The sequence below is a fragment of the Cannabis sativa genome, chromosome 2, assembly GCF_029168945.1.
Source record: "Cannabis sativa cultivar Pink pepper isolate KNU-18-1 chromosome 2, ASM2916894v1, whole genome shotgun sequence".
Classification (NCBI taxonomy): Eukaryota; Viridiplantae; Streptophyta; class Magnoliopsida; order Rosales; family Cannabaceae; genus Cannabis; species Cannabis sativa.
The window spans coordinates 77,442,060-77,458,329 of NC_083602.1; the positions used below are offsets into that span (position 1 = coordinate 77,442,060).

At 30.7% G+C, this 16,270-nt stretch overlaps 1 protein-coding gene across 1 annotated transcript; it reads left to right on the plus strand.

The window, feature by feature from the left end:
• The first annotated feature begins 11,703 nt into the window (after nt 1-11,703).
• LOC133035135 (uncharacterized) lies at nt 11,704-15,943 on the plus strand. The gene is made up of 4 exons (XM_061110911.1): nt 11,704-13,971; nt 14,048-15,022; nt 15,118-15,635; nt 15,724-15,943. The coding sequence occupies exons 1-4, from the start codon at nt 13,309-13,311 to the stop codon at nt 15,860-15,862; spliced, it is 2,295 nt and encodes a 764-aa protein (XP_060966894.1). The 5' UTR covers nt 11,704-13,308; the 3' UTR covers nt 15,863-15,943.
• The last annotated feature ends 327 nt before the right edge of the window (nt 15,944-16,270 follow it).

Consider the following 16,270-nt stretch of genomic DNA (forward strand, 5'->3'; position numbering starts at 1 on the left):
TTTTTTTTGGTATTTTTAGAGAATTATACATAGAAATTTCTATTGCAACTAACGTTGCAATTTAAATTGTAATGAAAAAAATTTAAACAGTAAATTTAAAAAAAAAAAATTAAAAAAACAGTATATATAGTAATTCCCATAAATATTTTAGTACCATATAACTAACAGCTCGCTATAGAAAGGAGTAACTAATAATAAATATGAGTCTTTATTTACTTTTATAATTCCAATTAATTATACCTAAACACATACTAATAGGAAGAAAGAAATATAGAGCTAAAACCAACCTATTGACGAGACTTTTTTTTAAACTTGAATGTTTCTATAAAAACAAATATTTTTAGTATTGACAGAGTCAGGGTTAGAAATATTTAGTTCTATGTGTACTTAACAGTTTTGTATAGTTGCCAAAAAAAAAAAGAAGGAAAAGAAAAATGTTTTTAAGAAACAAAGTTGTGACCAACACTAAGGGCCTGTTTGGTACGCAGGATTGGACTGGATTGGACTGAAAAGGATTGGACTGGACTGGACAAGATTGGATTATGCTGAAAGTAATCCTGTGTTTGGTTTAAGAATAGACTGGACTATTTTATTTATTTCTTTTTAGAAAAAGAAAAACTTAAATTAAAATAAAAATATATAATAATAAATTAAAATTAAAATATATAATAATAAATAAATAAAAATGAATAATTCGTAGCCAAAAAAATAAATAAATTCTAAAATAAAATAAAATAATGTATCCTATATAATTAAATATATATCATAAATATATAATAAAATATTTTATCATATTTTTAATTTAATAAATAATTAAAATAGTAAAATAAAAATAGTTGAACAATATAAAATTGTTTATCTTAACACTAATTTAATCACTAATTTAATATAAATATTAATTTTTTAAAATATTTATATAAATTTTTTAGTAATTTAAAAATAATATAAAATTTTATTGCCATATTATTTTTCTTAGAATTAATTTAAGTAACTATTGTTTAATTAATAATATTTTAAATTTTGAAAACTTACGTATAATAATTCAAAATTATAAATTTTCACTAATTTTAATGAATAAATTTTAATACAAAAATTTATAAATAAATGTGTGATAATTATTTCATTTAAATTCTTATTAAATTTAAAATATATTAATAAAATTAAAATTAAAAAAAAAAACGATAAAAAAAAAAAAATCCCACCTGCATGGGATTATTTATCCCACTCTGCTGGATGGGATAAATAATTCCAGACAGATGAGGTTAGCTGGATTAGTTATCCAGACTTCTAACATGCCCAAACACTGGATTGGACAAATTAGCCTGTCTAATCCAATCCAGTCCTGCGTACCAAACGGGCCCTAAGGTTATTAGGCCTCCATTGGTTGGGCTTCTAAAATATGTTTGGGGATATATCTCCAAAAATAGTATTGCTGTTGGTAGGGATGTACATTTTCTTAGAGATATTTACACAGGATACTGTTTTTTTCATAAACTTCTTTTTTACTATTATTCGTATATATTTTTTTTACTGTATAATCTACATATTGTATACTGAATTAGTATAAAAAGATTTCATTTTCATGCTTTTTGTCACTTCAAGATATGTTTTTTATTTTTTTTTAAATTAATAAAAGTTGATGGGAAAATTGATTGTCACGTCAGTGACATATATATTTTAAAAATATATAATTATGAAAGTTTTTATTGTATTTAATAGTAAAAAAGTTTTGATGTGATGGTGTTGTCATTTTGTGAATTTTTTTTATAAAAATTAATCATGAAAAGATTAATATATATGGTTTTACTTTCTAAACCTTATTTTTTTTTTCTTTTTAAGGTATAATAGCTTTTATTATTTATTTTTTATTATATTTGAGCTCTCTCTCCACTATTCACCTTCTTCTTCATTCTTTTTTCTTTTCTTTTCCCCGAGTCTGTAACATTACTCAAATAAAAGCTAACCCTCTCCTTTTGTAGTTGGTAACAAAAAAAAAAAAAAAAAAAACAGCGTGTGAAGGAAGAAGAAGAAGAAGACAAATCGAGAATGATAAGAGTGTGGTTGTGTGTGAGAGAGATGGAGAACTTGCTCTGTGATGAACTTCTTGTAGAAATCTTTTAGAAACTCCTACTAAGTTCATGTCATTCAATTTCTTTGGTCTCAAAGCGTTGGCTCCATCTCTACCTTACTTCTAAGTCCACCATCTTTCTCCAACTTACATTTTTTTGTTACTAGTTTATTTTAGTATTATTTAATTTTTTTTTTTAAGGGTGTTTTCTTTCATTTTTTATCACATTTTTTTAAATATTATTGTACTACTCTATTTTTAATAGTAATAGGAAAATAATGAAATTAGTATGCAAATTATTTTATTCAGTATCATATGCTCAAATATATGTTTAGTTTTCCTCTATTGTTTCACTGTTGTTTTTTAGTTGTTCTGCTTCTTTTCATTTTTGATGTCTTCTCTTGTATGTTCTCTTATTGTGCCCCAGCTCCCTACATTTGCTGCATTTATTATGTTGTTTATTTTTCCAGCCAGCTTCCATCCTCTTTTTCTTTGGTCTTCTATATTTCACCATTTCAATGGAAGGTAAGACTATTACTTTTCATGATTCTTTCATTCTAGTTACCCTCAAACAAATATTCAGTGGTTGGTTTAACTTGTGTAATTTAAAACTAACATTTGTTAAAAATACTAAACAACAGTGGAACAACCCAAAAACAATATTAGAAAAACCATGACAACCCCAACATTAATAGTTTTAATATTTCTGCTTCATCTCACCAGATTTAATGGTGGTTTTCGGCTGTTCTGGTGTTGTTGTGGTAGTTCTGTCTGTTGATGTGGAAGATGGAGACCTCATTTTTTATTTTTGGTATTTACAGTACAAAAGAAAAAAAAAGTCTCAAGGCAGTATAAAAGTTATTTTTTCCGTATAACAGTATTTTTGTAAAGATTAAGTTAAAATCCAGTATTTTTGTAGGTTTTTCTTTTCTTATCCCCACCGCAGGGACACGACCCTAATGGGACGGGGATATCTTATCTAAATGGAGAACATGTCTGGGATAGGAATTATTTTTTATCACCAAGTATTAAACGGGGCGCTGACGGGGATAACACTTCTCGCCCTAACAGGAACAATACTTTCCACCCTGATAGGGACCCATTTAATATTTTTGTTATCATTTTTTTAATATCTAATATTTTATAATTTATTTATATTTTATTTAGTATATTAGTATATTTTTTCAATTAAATTTTAATTTGTGTTTTGGTTGATAATTAGTGTTATCCGTGTTTCCGAAAGGATGACAAGTGGTGTTTTTGACTTTATAAATTAACCCAGTATGGTCTAGCTAAAGGCCTTTTTGTGAGGATAGGCCCGATCCAGATGGAAGGATGGGCATTTAATCCTAGAGGACTCGACTCTCAGACGAGGCTTATCCGGATCAAGGAACGCGTCCTGCCTTCATGGGATGGAACAGTCAAAGACTTCCAAAAGAGCGTTGGGACGCGTCCAGAAAGAGAACTCCAAGAGGCGCCTTGGAAGCCTAGTATAGGATGATATGGCTGCCCTCTAATACTCGGTCCCACCAAATCACGGTTCATCCCCTGTGTCAGAGCATAAGAGTACGCACACCACCTAAAGGAAATCTCCTTTTGTCTAACGACACAAACCTGACACTACAGTACATATATGTGGCGTGCTTCAGTCACTTGTCAAGAATCGCATGGTCCCCAGGCGTATGGAACACCTCCACCTCACGAGCTGAAATTCTGCTAGTGAGCCTATAGTCATGTATTTCATGTATTACCCGAATAATGGACCTAGTTTACATAAAAACCCTAGCGGGTCATAGGTATACACGACCTCGATTCTTAGCCTATAAATACTACTTTATACCTTCATGCAAAGGGTGGAATCTAAAAGGTTAAAAAAACTAGAAAGAGACAAAATAATATAGCAAGAAGCTAGGGTTCTTGACCTTGTAAAAACCTTATTGTAATCCATCAAGACCATTTGGCCAAATATAAGTGACTCGTGGACTGGGTTAATTAACACCGAAACTAGGTAAAAATCTCCATCTTCATTTTATATTAGTTTATTTAATTTCTTAACCCTCATTTTAATTAGTTTCCCAAAATCTCGGTAAATATTTTGGTTCTTTCATTGAATGTTGAAGGAATATCTAAAGCTACATTGTATTCGCAACAATATTGGCTACCAAGAAGACCACTGTGGCACAACCCACTCATCCTGACCAAGATGTCGCCATGGACACTACAACAATTTTGTTCATTTGCGGCAAAATTATTAGCGGTGGGCCATCTCCGCTGCTAATAATGGTAGTATTAGCAGCGAACTACAAATTTCGTCGCTAATAGTCCATTTTTATTTTTTTTTATAAAAATTATTAGTGGTGGAGGTCCGCCACTAATAGTCTATTTTTATTTTTTTAAAAAAAAAATTATTAGCGACAAAGGTCTGCCGCTATTGTCCGCCGCTAATAAGTGGGCAAGAAATTTTTTGCCTATTCAGTTGAAACATTTTTAAATACCTTTTAGCGATGGGGCGTTAACGGCGGGCCCCACGGCCACTAATAAGTCTATAAATACCCCCACCGATCCATTTTTTCTATTTTTACTCTCACCTCTTCAACCTTCTTCAGCCCTCTCTCTCTACCCTTCTGCACCACCACCACCACTATCACTACTGAGTTCTCCACTACCACCACCGAGTACCACCACGCACCAACAAGGACACCACGCACCACTGAGTACCACCACGCACCAAAACCCATTTTATGTAAGTAATTTTCTTAAACAAATTTCAGATCTGTGATTTTTAATATTTTAATAATTTTAAGGATATATATTATGTTTAGATTTTAAATCTATTTATATATATCTTAGTTTTGTATATATATACATATATATATAATATATTATATATAATATTATATATATTAGTTATATATAATATATATTTAAATTTATTTATGTATATATATTTTTTATTATGTTTTTTTTTATATTTTTATTTTGTTTCTGTAATTAAAAATATTTTATATTTGTTATTTTTAAATTGATTAAAATGGTAGTTGGATGTTTAGCAGTTTGGAGAAGGTGTGCACATTTTTTTTTTTATTTTTTGTGAAATGTATGTTTTTATTAAAATGTATATTTTTTTTATTATATATGTATTAATAGTTTTTAGATTGTATTTGATGTAAGTATTTTTTTTTTTTGGTATATTAAAGATGTAATATTATAAAGTTGAGTACGCATAGGCAAACAACCCGAAAGAGCTTTCCATAAATCTATTAGTTAATAAAAAAAGGAAAAAAAAGAAAAAAATCTAATATATTGAGTTAGAAGAAACTTTTAAAAATTTTCATTAAAGAAGAAATAATAATAAAAAAAAATGAACTATTTAATAAGTATTAACTTTCTATCAAAAAAAAAATTAATAAGTTCTAATTGTAGTCAACTAATTTTTTTTTCTATTACTATTACTATTTTAATTAATATTTAAAGGGTAAAAGGGTCATGAGAAATTTAATTAATCAACTATGTATTAGGTGTGGTGCTACATAGCTTTTTGACATCAAAAATAAAAGATGGACCATAATAAATATTATATTTCATGAGGTATTTATTGATAGTATGATAAGTTTAGGGGTAAGAATACTAATTATTTTAATTTTTTTTTCCCTATTTGTCTCTCCTATCTATTTCTTTTAAATTTTTATTAATTATTAAGTTAAGAGGAATTACCTTCATATATTATTTTTTAATTTTTTCTTTTAAATTTACAATTTCGATTGCTTGAGTTGTTTCTATGTGAGTTATTATGTGGATTTTAATTGGGATTTAGATTATTCTGTTAGTTGTTATATGAGTTTCTATATAGAATTTTGTAAAAATGTAAAAAATATATATATATGTATTTTAAAATGTAAAAATAAAACAATGCCTAAATTAAAATAGTTTTCTTTTATCTTTTCTATTTTAATATGCATTATTTTGCTATTTTTCTTTTATAGAAAAAACACAGATTATGTAAAAATTTGACACAAACAAAGTAAGTCATTACAATAAATTAAAACATGAGTCGATGAATCACATCTTTGGCTTTCGGTATCAACATTATTTCCAAGGTAAGAAATGGAGATAAAAAAAATTAATTGTTTAAAATTATGAACATTAGAATTACTAATGATTTTTAGGACATTTGTTTTTTCTTTTTTAAACTGTTGGACTCATTGAAAAGAAAAAGGGATCAAATTCTATTGAAATGCATAAAAGTTATTTATTATTGGATGTATCTATGTATTTATATATCTAGACATTTTCAACTTGTGCAATATCATTTGAAGTCTTTAAGGTAACTTAAAGCTTGAAAGTTGTAAACACTAAATAATTATAAACAAAAAGATATATAAGAAGAATATCCAATACATTTTGCATAAATACTTAACAGTTTGTATGTTTCCTTAAAAGAAAAAGAAAAAAAAAAAGTGGTAAAGCAATAATTCTTGAAACATTTGCGGCCTTCACACGTTTTAGAACCCATATTCCCTTCTTTCATTTTCACTTCCTTCCAGTTCCACCACTCATAAAAATGGAGACTAACCTAATTCCTCAAGACAATAAGTACAAGTATCTTGGAACCAGTTTTTTAGTTTATGTGTCCATATATGGAAAAATTATGGTAAATTTTTTTAAAAAAATTTACTTTAATGCAAATAAGTTACCAAGCTCGACATTCTTGTATATCTGTTGATTTTCTTTTTAACAAAACTGTTAATTTCTTCTTAAAATATCACGTGTTGATATTAAATCGTAGCATAAGTCCTTAAAAAGTTCATTTTGATGAAGATAAGTCTTCAATCTCAAAAAATTGTGGCAACAGTCTTAAGTTGAACATTCTCGTTAATCCGTAGGTACCTAATGTAACTGCTCAATTTGTTGTTCCAAAAAATACCATGTGTTGATTTTTATTGGTCAAAATTATGATTTATTAAAATTAATTTAAAATAAACAAATAAATAAATAAATAAATTGAAAGACTAATTAATTAATCCTTTTTAATTCTTATCTAGCTTCTTTGCATGGAATCGTGAGATAAGATGAGGAAAAAAGTGGAGATAAAAGGATGACACTTGTCGGCAGCAAGCCTCCACCACCAAGAAGAGTAGGTGGCAAATCGTAGAAGTTTTTTTTTATATATGTATTTTAATCTTTAATAAAAGAGAATAAAAAAATATATCAAATTTTTTACAATATTTTTATTATTTAAATTATTTTAAAATAAATTTTATGTTGTGAACTAATAAATTTTTGACACTCTTTTAAGAACTACAAACAAAGCTGTTAAATTGAGTACCTACGAATTAATAAAAATGTCGAGCTTAGGGAATATAACAACAATTTTTCAAGATTAGGACTTATCTGAAATAAAGTAAACTTTTTAGGAACTTATTTGAATCAAAATAAAATATTTTGGGACTTATGCCGTAATTTAATATCATCACGTGACATTTTTGGGAGGAATTAACATATCTATTAATAAGAGTATGTGCCATGTTTTTGTATGACAAATTATGTTACTTAATATTGGGTTAGTTATGTTCTGTTTTGATTTCTTTCTTGGCGTTTTGAATCGTTCATCTAAGTTTGTCTTAGTTGCATCTGCTTATCCTGGCTTTATTATATTTTGCCAGGTCAACTTTTAGTTTGCTTCATTAATTTGTTCAGCTCGTTGCCAGCTGGCTTGAGCTGTTTCTTAGATTAGCTGATTCAGTTTTACCAAAGCTTTAGTTATATTAAGCTGGTGTAGCTTTTTCTAACTAAATCTCCATTTTTTTGTAAAATCTTCTAGTGATTCTTGCTCTGCAAGAACGAAATAATTTTCTGTATTTTTTCCTGTCGATTGTGTGTTGTTGATCGTAACTCATTGGATCTTCAAGGGTTGGAGAAAGAGTGTGAATCTACAATGTTCGAAGGGTGTTCAGACTGATATGCTGGAGAGAGTGCAGCTTGGTGGAAACAAGTGGATCTTGACTTCTCAAATCTAAGTGGACTTAGATCTTTGATCTTGATTGTACTCAAGTGTATCAGTAACTCTTGTGTAAGATCATTGCAGTTTATGTTGCTGATTTGTAAATCAGGACTGGTGGATGTATTCTGAATGATTTTATAGTGGAGGTTACTTTTCCTGATTCTTGGGGACTCATGTACTACTCGGTTGGAATGTGTTTCTAATGCAGAGGAAGCTTGTAAATTTTGTGTTCATTGATTTATCTTTCTAGCTTTAATTCATCTAGATTCACACTTAAAATCAATTACTTTGCTTTTAGAATAACTAAAACTTTCAAAGTGGACTAACGGACATTGAACAATGTCGAGCTTGGAGACTATTGTTGTTATTTTTTGAAATTGGGAATTTATCTGTATCTTTTTGAAGACTTTTGCCGTGCACTCTTAATGGGTATTACCCATGAATGGGTAGTATTGGAAAAATTTAAGTTTTTATAATTGATTTTTTTATTTCATTAAAAAAATTTCTCAATTTTATATTATATGGGCTGAGATTATTCAATCGGCTGAAAGAAAAAATGAAGAAAAAAGTTTTTTAGCAAAAAAATAAATAAATAAAATATTGATATGACTTAAGTATTTTGTATATAAATATATTTTTGATATAATGTAAAAAGAGATATTTTTTAATATTTTTTCAATTAAGTAGCTAAATTAAGCATAAAAATTAAAAAATTTCTTTTATTATTCTTTATTGGATCAAACTCTAATGGTATATTATTTTTAAAATTAATTTTTATAGTTAAAATTATTTAGTTTTCATCAATAGGTAATACTCATTGAGAAGTGTTCCATATATATATATAGGATCTTTATATAGTAGTGATCAAAAGTAATTACTATTTGTAGTAATTTATTTATAACCTTTAGATTTTAATCTAATGGTTGATACTATGAACAAAAATATAAATATAATAAATTATTTATGTTTTTAAAAAATACAAAATAAATTGATAACTTGTTGGTGACTTGTTGTGTGAATATAATTTTTATGAAAATACATATTTGATTTTAATAATTTATTCATTGCTTTTTTTTTTTCTAACCCATAAATGATTCTAAAATTTAATTATAGAGTATTTTAGTGTTTTTATTATAATTTTTGAAAAATTACTATTTAGTTTATTTATTCCAAATATTATCTATGTGATCATCACATCTTATTTTATGCATATATATATAAGCCTGCATCATAATAATAATCTTCATCATGAATCACATCACATTTGTATTATATCCTTTCATCAAAATAAATTGATTTCTTTGTCAAAAAAAAAAAAATATTATACACTTGACATCAAGTCCACAAATAATATTCTTGGTAAAAAAAAAAAAAATCCACAAATAATATAAAAAAAAGTCCCCAAAGATAATTTATATTAAAAAAGATAATAATCCTACTCTTGGAGAGAAATCAATAATAATTAATATAAATAGAATTAAATTAAATATTTTGCGATATATATTTTTTTTTGAAGAAAGATCATCAACTTTATTACTTGCAATTATTTGTGATTACATGAAGCAATTAAGTGGAAACATCATTGCTCGTAAGAGTACGATCAACAATAAAATAGGATGCTCTCGCAAAGGAGTGAGTAACACTATTAGCAGACCGTCTAATAAAATTAACAGAAACATCACACATTTGTTCTAATAACAATTTGCAATCAGAAATAACACTTCCAAAATAGGATAACAATGAAAGATTACTACGAATTGCTTAAACTACTGAGAGACAATCCGACTCCACCACTGTTCCTTGCCAAGCCTTCGTCTTGATATAATTAAAACTCTTCGTCTTTCTTATTTTAGAAAAGATACAAAATATAATTATATAACCATGTAAGATTGTTATTTTAATTTTTTAAAACATTATATGATTTTTTTTAATTATAAAAAAATATTAGATACATACATGAGTTTTAGGTGCGTACGTTTAATTGACAATATTTTTTGTTTCAATGGAGACCAAATTTAATTATATAGTTGAGAGATTAGACTCATTTACAAAAATTATAAGAAGCCTCCTATGGGAAAATTAAGACTAATGGTGTATAATCAAATTGATGAAACTATTTAAACAATCAAACAATTAGCAATGACAAGATTAATAATTAAAACAATAATCAAAAAATAAAACAGGAGCAAACAGAGTATTAAAATTAGAAAACACTAAATGTAGAAAATAAAGAAATCAACACCAAGATATATAATGGTTCAAGTCTGATAGATCGATGTGATCTATGGCTCTACTCCAGTTCTAGAACACCACCGTAATCCATCTTTATTGATTGAGCAAGAATATGTACAATACAATCGACACGATATTCTTTGTTGAGTCCATAAAAAGTGTTTCAACTCTAACACTTTACAGCCAAGAATCTTCTTCATGTACAAAAGATTATTCTTACAAAACTCAAACTCAATCTATCTCTTTTCTCTACACCTCTTTCTACCTCAATCTTCTCTCTCTCTCAAAATCTCAATCTCATCTTAACAGAGTTCTCCAACTCCTAAATTTCCAGTCGTCCTTAAAATGATAAGCCAAGGTGGTATATACATAGCCTTAGGATCAAGATCCTAAAGTCAGTATTTGCAAGCAATGAGGTTGCTAAGTTAGTTAGAAATAACTAACTTAACAAACTCCTCTTTGAGTGAAGTCTTCACGTCAGCATAAGTACCAGAGCCTCCCGGAACATGAATGAGCTTCCAGACTTGAGGGCCACAGACCCTAGCTGAAGACGCTTCGAGATAGGATATATGTCTACCGAACTTGACAATCTGAAACTACCAATCCAGGAAGGATAACTAGCCAGCTGAAACTCCTTTCCAGGGAAGGGCTTGCTATCTTGAAGACTGATCCTAGTGAGAGAATGATAGTCATCCGGGAACACCACTCGACTATCATTCCACCAGACACCTTCTGGGATCAATAACAGTGAGTGAAGAACATCCTAGAAATAATTATTTAGAGACCTTTTCATTTAGTGGAACTATACCACACCTCCATTTAGGATAACTATTAGACCATTATATCGAGCTTAAAACATTTAAACGAATGAACACAAAACAAATATTATACATATAGAGATGAAGGGCAAGAGAGAAGAAAAATAATCAATTGGGATTGTTGGACGTAAAATTAAAGGGAAATTTGAATTTCTATGCTTAAATAACCTAAAAATTTGTCTCCTAAATGCATAGTTATAAAAATTGGTAATATATGACCATTTTATCAATTTTCCTAAACTACCCCTCTCATTTGTAATCAGCTCTCTTCCTCTCTCTTCGTCTCTCTTCCCCACTAGCCGAACCCTTTCCCATTCCAACACCAAACCCACACTTCCCACACGAAACCCACACTTCCCACACCAAACCCACACAGTCGGACCCTCATACTTCCTCTCTCTTCGCTGCTCGCCGGACCCGTGACACCCATTCGACGAACTGCCAACATCGATGTCAAAGGTATGTTTTTTTTTTGTTTTTTTAGAAAGGTTTTTAAGATTACTTATATCTGAGATTGTTTGTGAGATATTATTGGTTAGATTTAGGTTTTTTTGTGAAAATGGGAATCGACTGTGAATCCCGACTGAAAAATGGGCTTCGGATCTGGGGAAGACGACCGGTCCGATGGTCCGATTGGGGTGGGTCCGATGGTCCGATTGGGGTGGGTCCGATGGTCCGATTGGGGTGGGTCCGATGGTCCGATTGGGGTGTGGGTCGGGTCCGATTGGGGTGTTCGTGTATGGGTCCGATGGTCCGATTGGGGGTTGGGTCGGACTGTTATGGTGTATGCTGGGAGATTGGACCGATGGGTCCGATTGGACCGATTGGCCCGATTGGGTACCCATCGGACCCATCGGTCCAATCGGACCCGATATTAAATTTTTTTTTTTTTTTTTTTTTTAATAGTAATGATTTAGTAATTGTTTTAGGTATTAATTTATTATTATATTATTTAGTGATTGTTTTAGGTATTAATTTATTTTTAATGACTTAATAAGTATTTTTTAATTAATTATTGGTAAGTAATAATTTTTAATTTATTATTAATTATTAATTATTGTTTTAATTTTTATTATTTTATTAATTATTGTTTTAGTATTAATTAGTAATTATTGTTTTAGTATTATTTATTAATTATTGTTTTATTATTAATTATTAATTTTTGTATTATTTTTTATTGTTTTATTAATTATTGTATTTTTAGTAATTATTAATTAATGTTGTAGTATTAATTATTGTAGTAATTTGTATTGTGTTATTATTTATTATTTTTTACTAATTATTAGTTATTAATTATTAATTTTTATTAATTATTAATTATCATTTTATTATTAATTATTAATTATTGTTTTAATTTGTATTGTGTTATTATTTATTAATATTTTACTAATTATTAATTATTAATTATGAATTTGTATTATTTATTAATTATTGTTTTATTATTAATTATTAACTTTTGTATTAATTTTTATTGTCTTATAAATTTGTATTATTTATTAATTATTGTTTTATTATTAATTACTAACTTTTGTATTAATTTTTATTGTCTTATTAATTTTATTATTTATTGATTATTGTTTTATTATTAATGATTAATTATTGTATTAATTTTTATTGTTTTATTAATTTTTAATTATTGTTTTATTTTTTATTGTTTTTGTAATAATTACATATTGTTTTATTAATTATTAAATATTGTTTTATTAATTATTAATTATTAATTATTGTTTTATCTTTTATTATTTTATTACTTATGTATTATTTTTTTAGTATAAATTATTGATTATTTTTTTTAATTTTTATTGTTTTATTGATTATTGTTTAATTATTAATTATTAATTATTGTTTTATTTTTTATTGTTTTATTCATTATTGGTTATGTTTTATTATTAATTATTTATCGTTGTTGGTTATTAATTATGTAAGTATATTACCAATTGTATTTTTGTATTATTAATTATTAATTATCGTTGTTGGTTTTTTTTTTTCAGGGAAGTGCACATCTTATAATTCCAGTGTCGGACCATTACACTGGCCGTGTCACATGGCGCGGGGGTAGTTACTACTACCCGAAGATTAAGGATAAATTTGAAGAATTTAACCTATTGGACAGGGTGAGGGAATCCCCTTTCAAGCAGTTTTTCGAGAGAGCGCCCATACAATTTTCTGGAGCATTTTTTCATCAGTTGATGCTTCACAAAATAAAATCTGACAAGCCGGACGAGGTCCATTTCTATGTTGGAAGGAAGAGATGTAGATTTGGGAGGGTGGAGTTCGGCTTGGTCACCGGGTTAAACTTATTGCCCGGCCCTACTGAGGAAGACATCAAACAAAATGGAAGCTCTGACCGGTTGATTCAGGAATATTTCAACGGTAGTGCTTCGATCACCTTCGGCCAACTGCGCAGAGTTTTTGAGAGCTGCACAGAAGCTGATGATGTTTACAAGTTGGGGATGGCCTTGTTTGTTATGGGCGTCCTCACTGGTAAGGAGGAGAAGACTGCCGTTCCTCCTTTTGTGATAAGAATGGTTGATAACCTTCCATTCTTCTACGAGTATCCCTGGGGAAAGATTTCTTACACCAAGCTGATGGAAAGTTGTAACAAGGATTACTTGGATGTGAAGAATAAGATGTTGAAAAAGATTGAGAAGGGAGTCACTCAGAAGGAGGCAAAATACTCAGCCTACGGCTATGCTGCAGCGTTGCAGTATTGGGCATACGAGGCCATATTACAGCTGGGCAACGAGTATGCAGTGAGGAGGTCGCATGGCTTTCCGAGAATGGTCAACTGGGAAAGTAAGCCGAAAACTACACTCGGGAAGGATGAAGTCACCAGATTATTTGCGAAAAATGTAAGTTTGTTACGCTTTATTTTGAATTCATGTTAATTTCCATATATTATATTAATATATTTGTTATATTTTTCAGTTGACAGTGTACTCCGTGTTATGTCCTCGGCCGAACGAGGTTGAGTTTGTGAGTTACATAACCGGGGGTCAGCCTCCGTTATTTGTTGACTTGGAGGAACTTGTGTTGGGTGAGGATGGGCAACCAACACAGGATGCTTTGCGAAGCCAGGCCGAAAAGCTGGCCTCCACATTGGAAGAGCGAGCGGAGGCAGCCCGAATATTTAAAGACTCTACACCACCTCCACCGTCTCCTCCACGTGCACCGCCCGCAGTTCCAGATGGGTCTGGTGTTGACCCATCTCCAGCTTCAGTTCCTGATGGGTCTGGTGTTGACCCACTTGCAGCGTCACAGGGTCCTCCTGTTCCCCCGTCAGCTTCCATTCCCAGCACCTCGGAGGCTCGCGATCCAGTATACCCTGCCATTTTGGCAAGGTTGGAGACTGTGGAGAGGGGGCAGGCCGCTCTGCTAAGAGGACAAACAGCGATTATGGATCAGTTGAAGACCATAATGACGCTCCTGCAAGATCCTGGAAGGCCGGCAGCAGATTCACAGCCACAGCCACAGCCACAGCCACAACCGGAAGAGGAGGCTCGGACACCGGAAGATGACTTCATTCTCCCAAATGATTACCAACCGGATGATGATGACATGTTCTGTACACCTGAGAAGACGAATATCACCAGCATCGGGGATACTCAGGATTCTGAGGTGCAGGTGTTAGAGACAGCTCCAGAAGTCATGGAGAACCGGAGGAAGAGAAGGCGGCCTAGGTGGTTCGCTGAGTACACTGAAATGAAGAAGAAGGCTAGGGCTACTTCGACACTCGTGAATGCGGACCCACTTAGAGTGGTTGATCGGAAGCTGCTCAAGACTTTTCACAATTGGGTACTCGGCCAGATTGGGAACAATTACCCGAGAGAGTGCTTCACCGGTCGATACCATTCGTCTTGGTTCCTCGAACTGCATACTCCGAAATTTTGGCTTGGGAACGATGTAAGTTTTTAAGACTTTTTTACTGCTTTTGCTTTTAAAGACTTTATCTAACTCTTTTTTATTTAACTCTGACATATTTAATTTTCATGTTTTAGCATTTGGATGCGGCATTCCATTTGATGAGGAGGCGGCAACACTTTTATCCCGAGTCCTACCCGAATAGATGTGTCATAATGCCGTGTATTTTCCCAGCAGGAGTTATTGCTCGGTGGGAAGCTGCGGGTGATGACCAGGCTAACTATCAGTGGGACGAGGGCATATTAGATTTGATCCGAGGGGATGAAAGTCAATTCTTGGCCAGTTGGAAGAACAAGGAGAGAATATATATGGCCCTCTACTTCGATAGAGCAAAGCATTGGGTGGCATTAGAGATAGATCTGGATCATTGGTTGTTGAACATATTTGACTCCAGCCTCGGATCGATTTCCACGAACGAATTGAACCGTCACCTGGAAATGTGGGAAAAATTACTACCGAATTTGCTGCTGCAGGCTGGCCTATTCGAGAGTCATGACATGATCCTCTTGCCTCAACTTACCGCCTCAGAGAGCCAGGTCAGAAATTTCACTTCAAAAGTCATGGATCGGGCCGTTGTTCCACAGACAAAGACAAGGTAACTTAATTACAATTGATTTTTTTGTTATTTAACTTGAATTTAATTTGCACACTTTTATTCATTTACTTTTTATTGTCTCATACAGCGGTAACTGCGGGATGTACGTGATAGAGCACATCGAGCATAGTATGCTGGAGACTACGTTTGATAATGTGCACGATGAGAATATGAAGAAATTTAGAGAGCGGTGGTGTGTAGATTTGTTTTACCAGAATTTAGCATGAACAAATGTTTTTTTTATTTGGTATTTATTAAGATAACAATGTAAATGGTTTTTTTTTATTGGTATGTTTATGTTTTTTCAAGAGTTCATACAAATTTTACGCCTTTCTTTCGTGCAACAAATTATAATAATTATGTAAACATAAAATATCACAAATTCTAATGTTTAAAATAGTCCAACATTAATTCAATAACAATACATAATAGTCCAACCCATCACGATACAAATAAACTAAAAATTTATGTTAAACCTCGGTAGGTGCAAGTGCTTCTGTTGTGTCCCGTGGCACCGCACTTGCTACATTTTCGTGATTTGATAATCCTTTCACCATTACAAGCAGTTCGGTTGTTCTTAATTCTTCCAACCTTTTGCTTCTTGGGTCGCCCTACTGGTTGCTTCTCAACAGGCA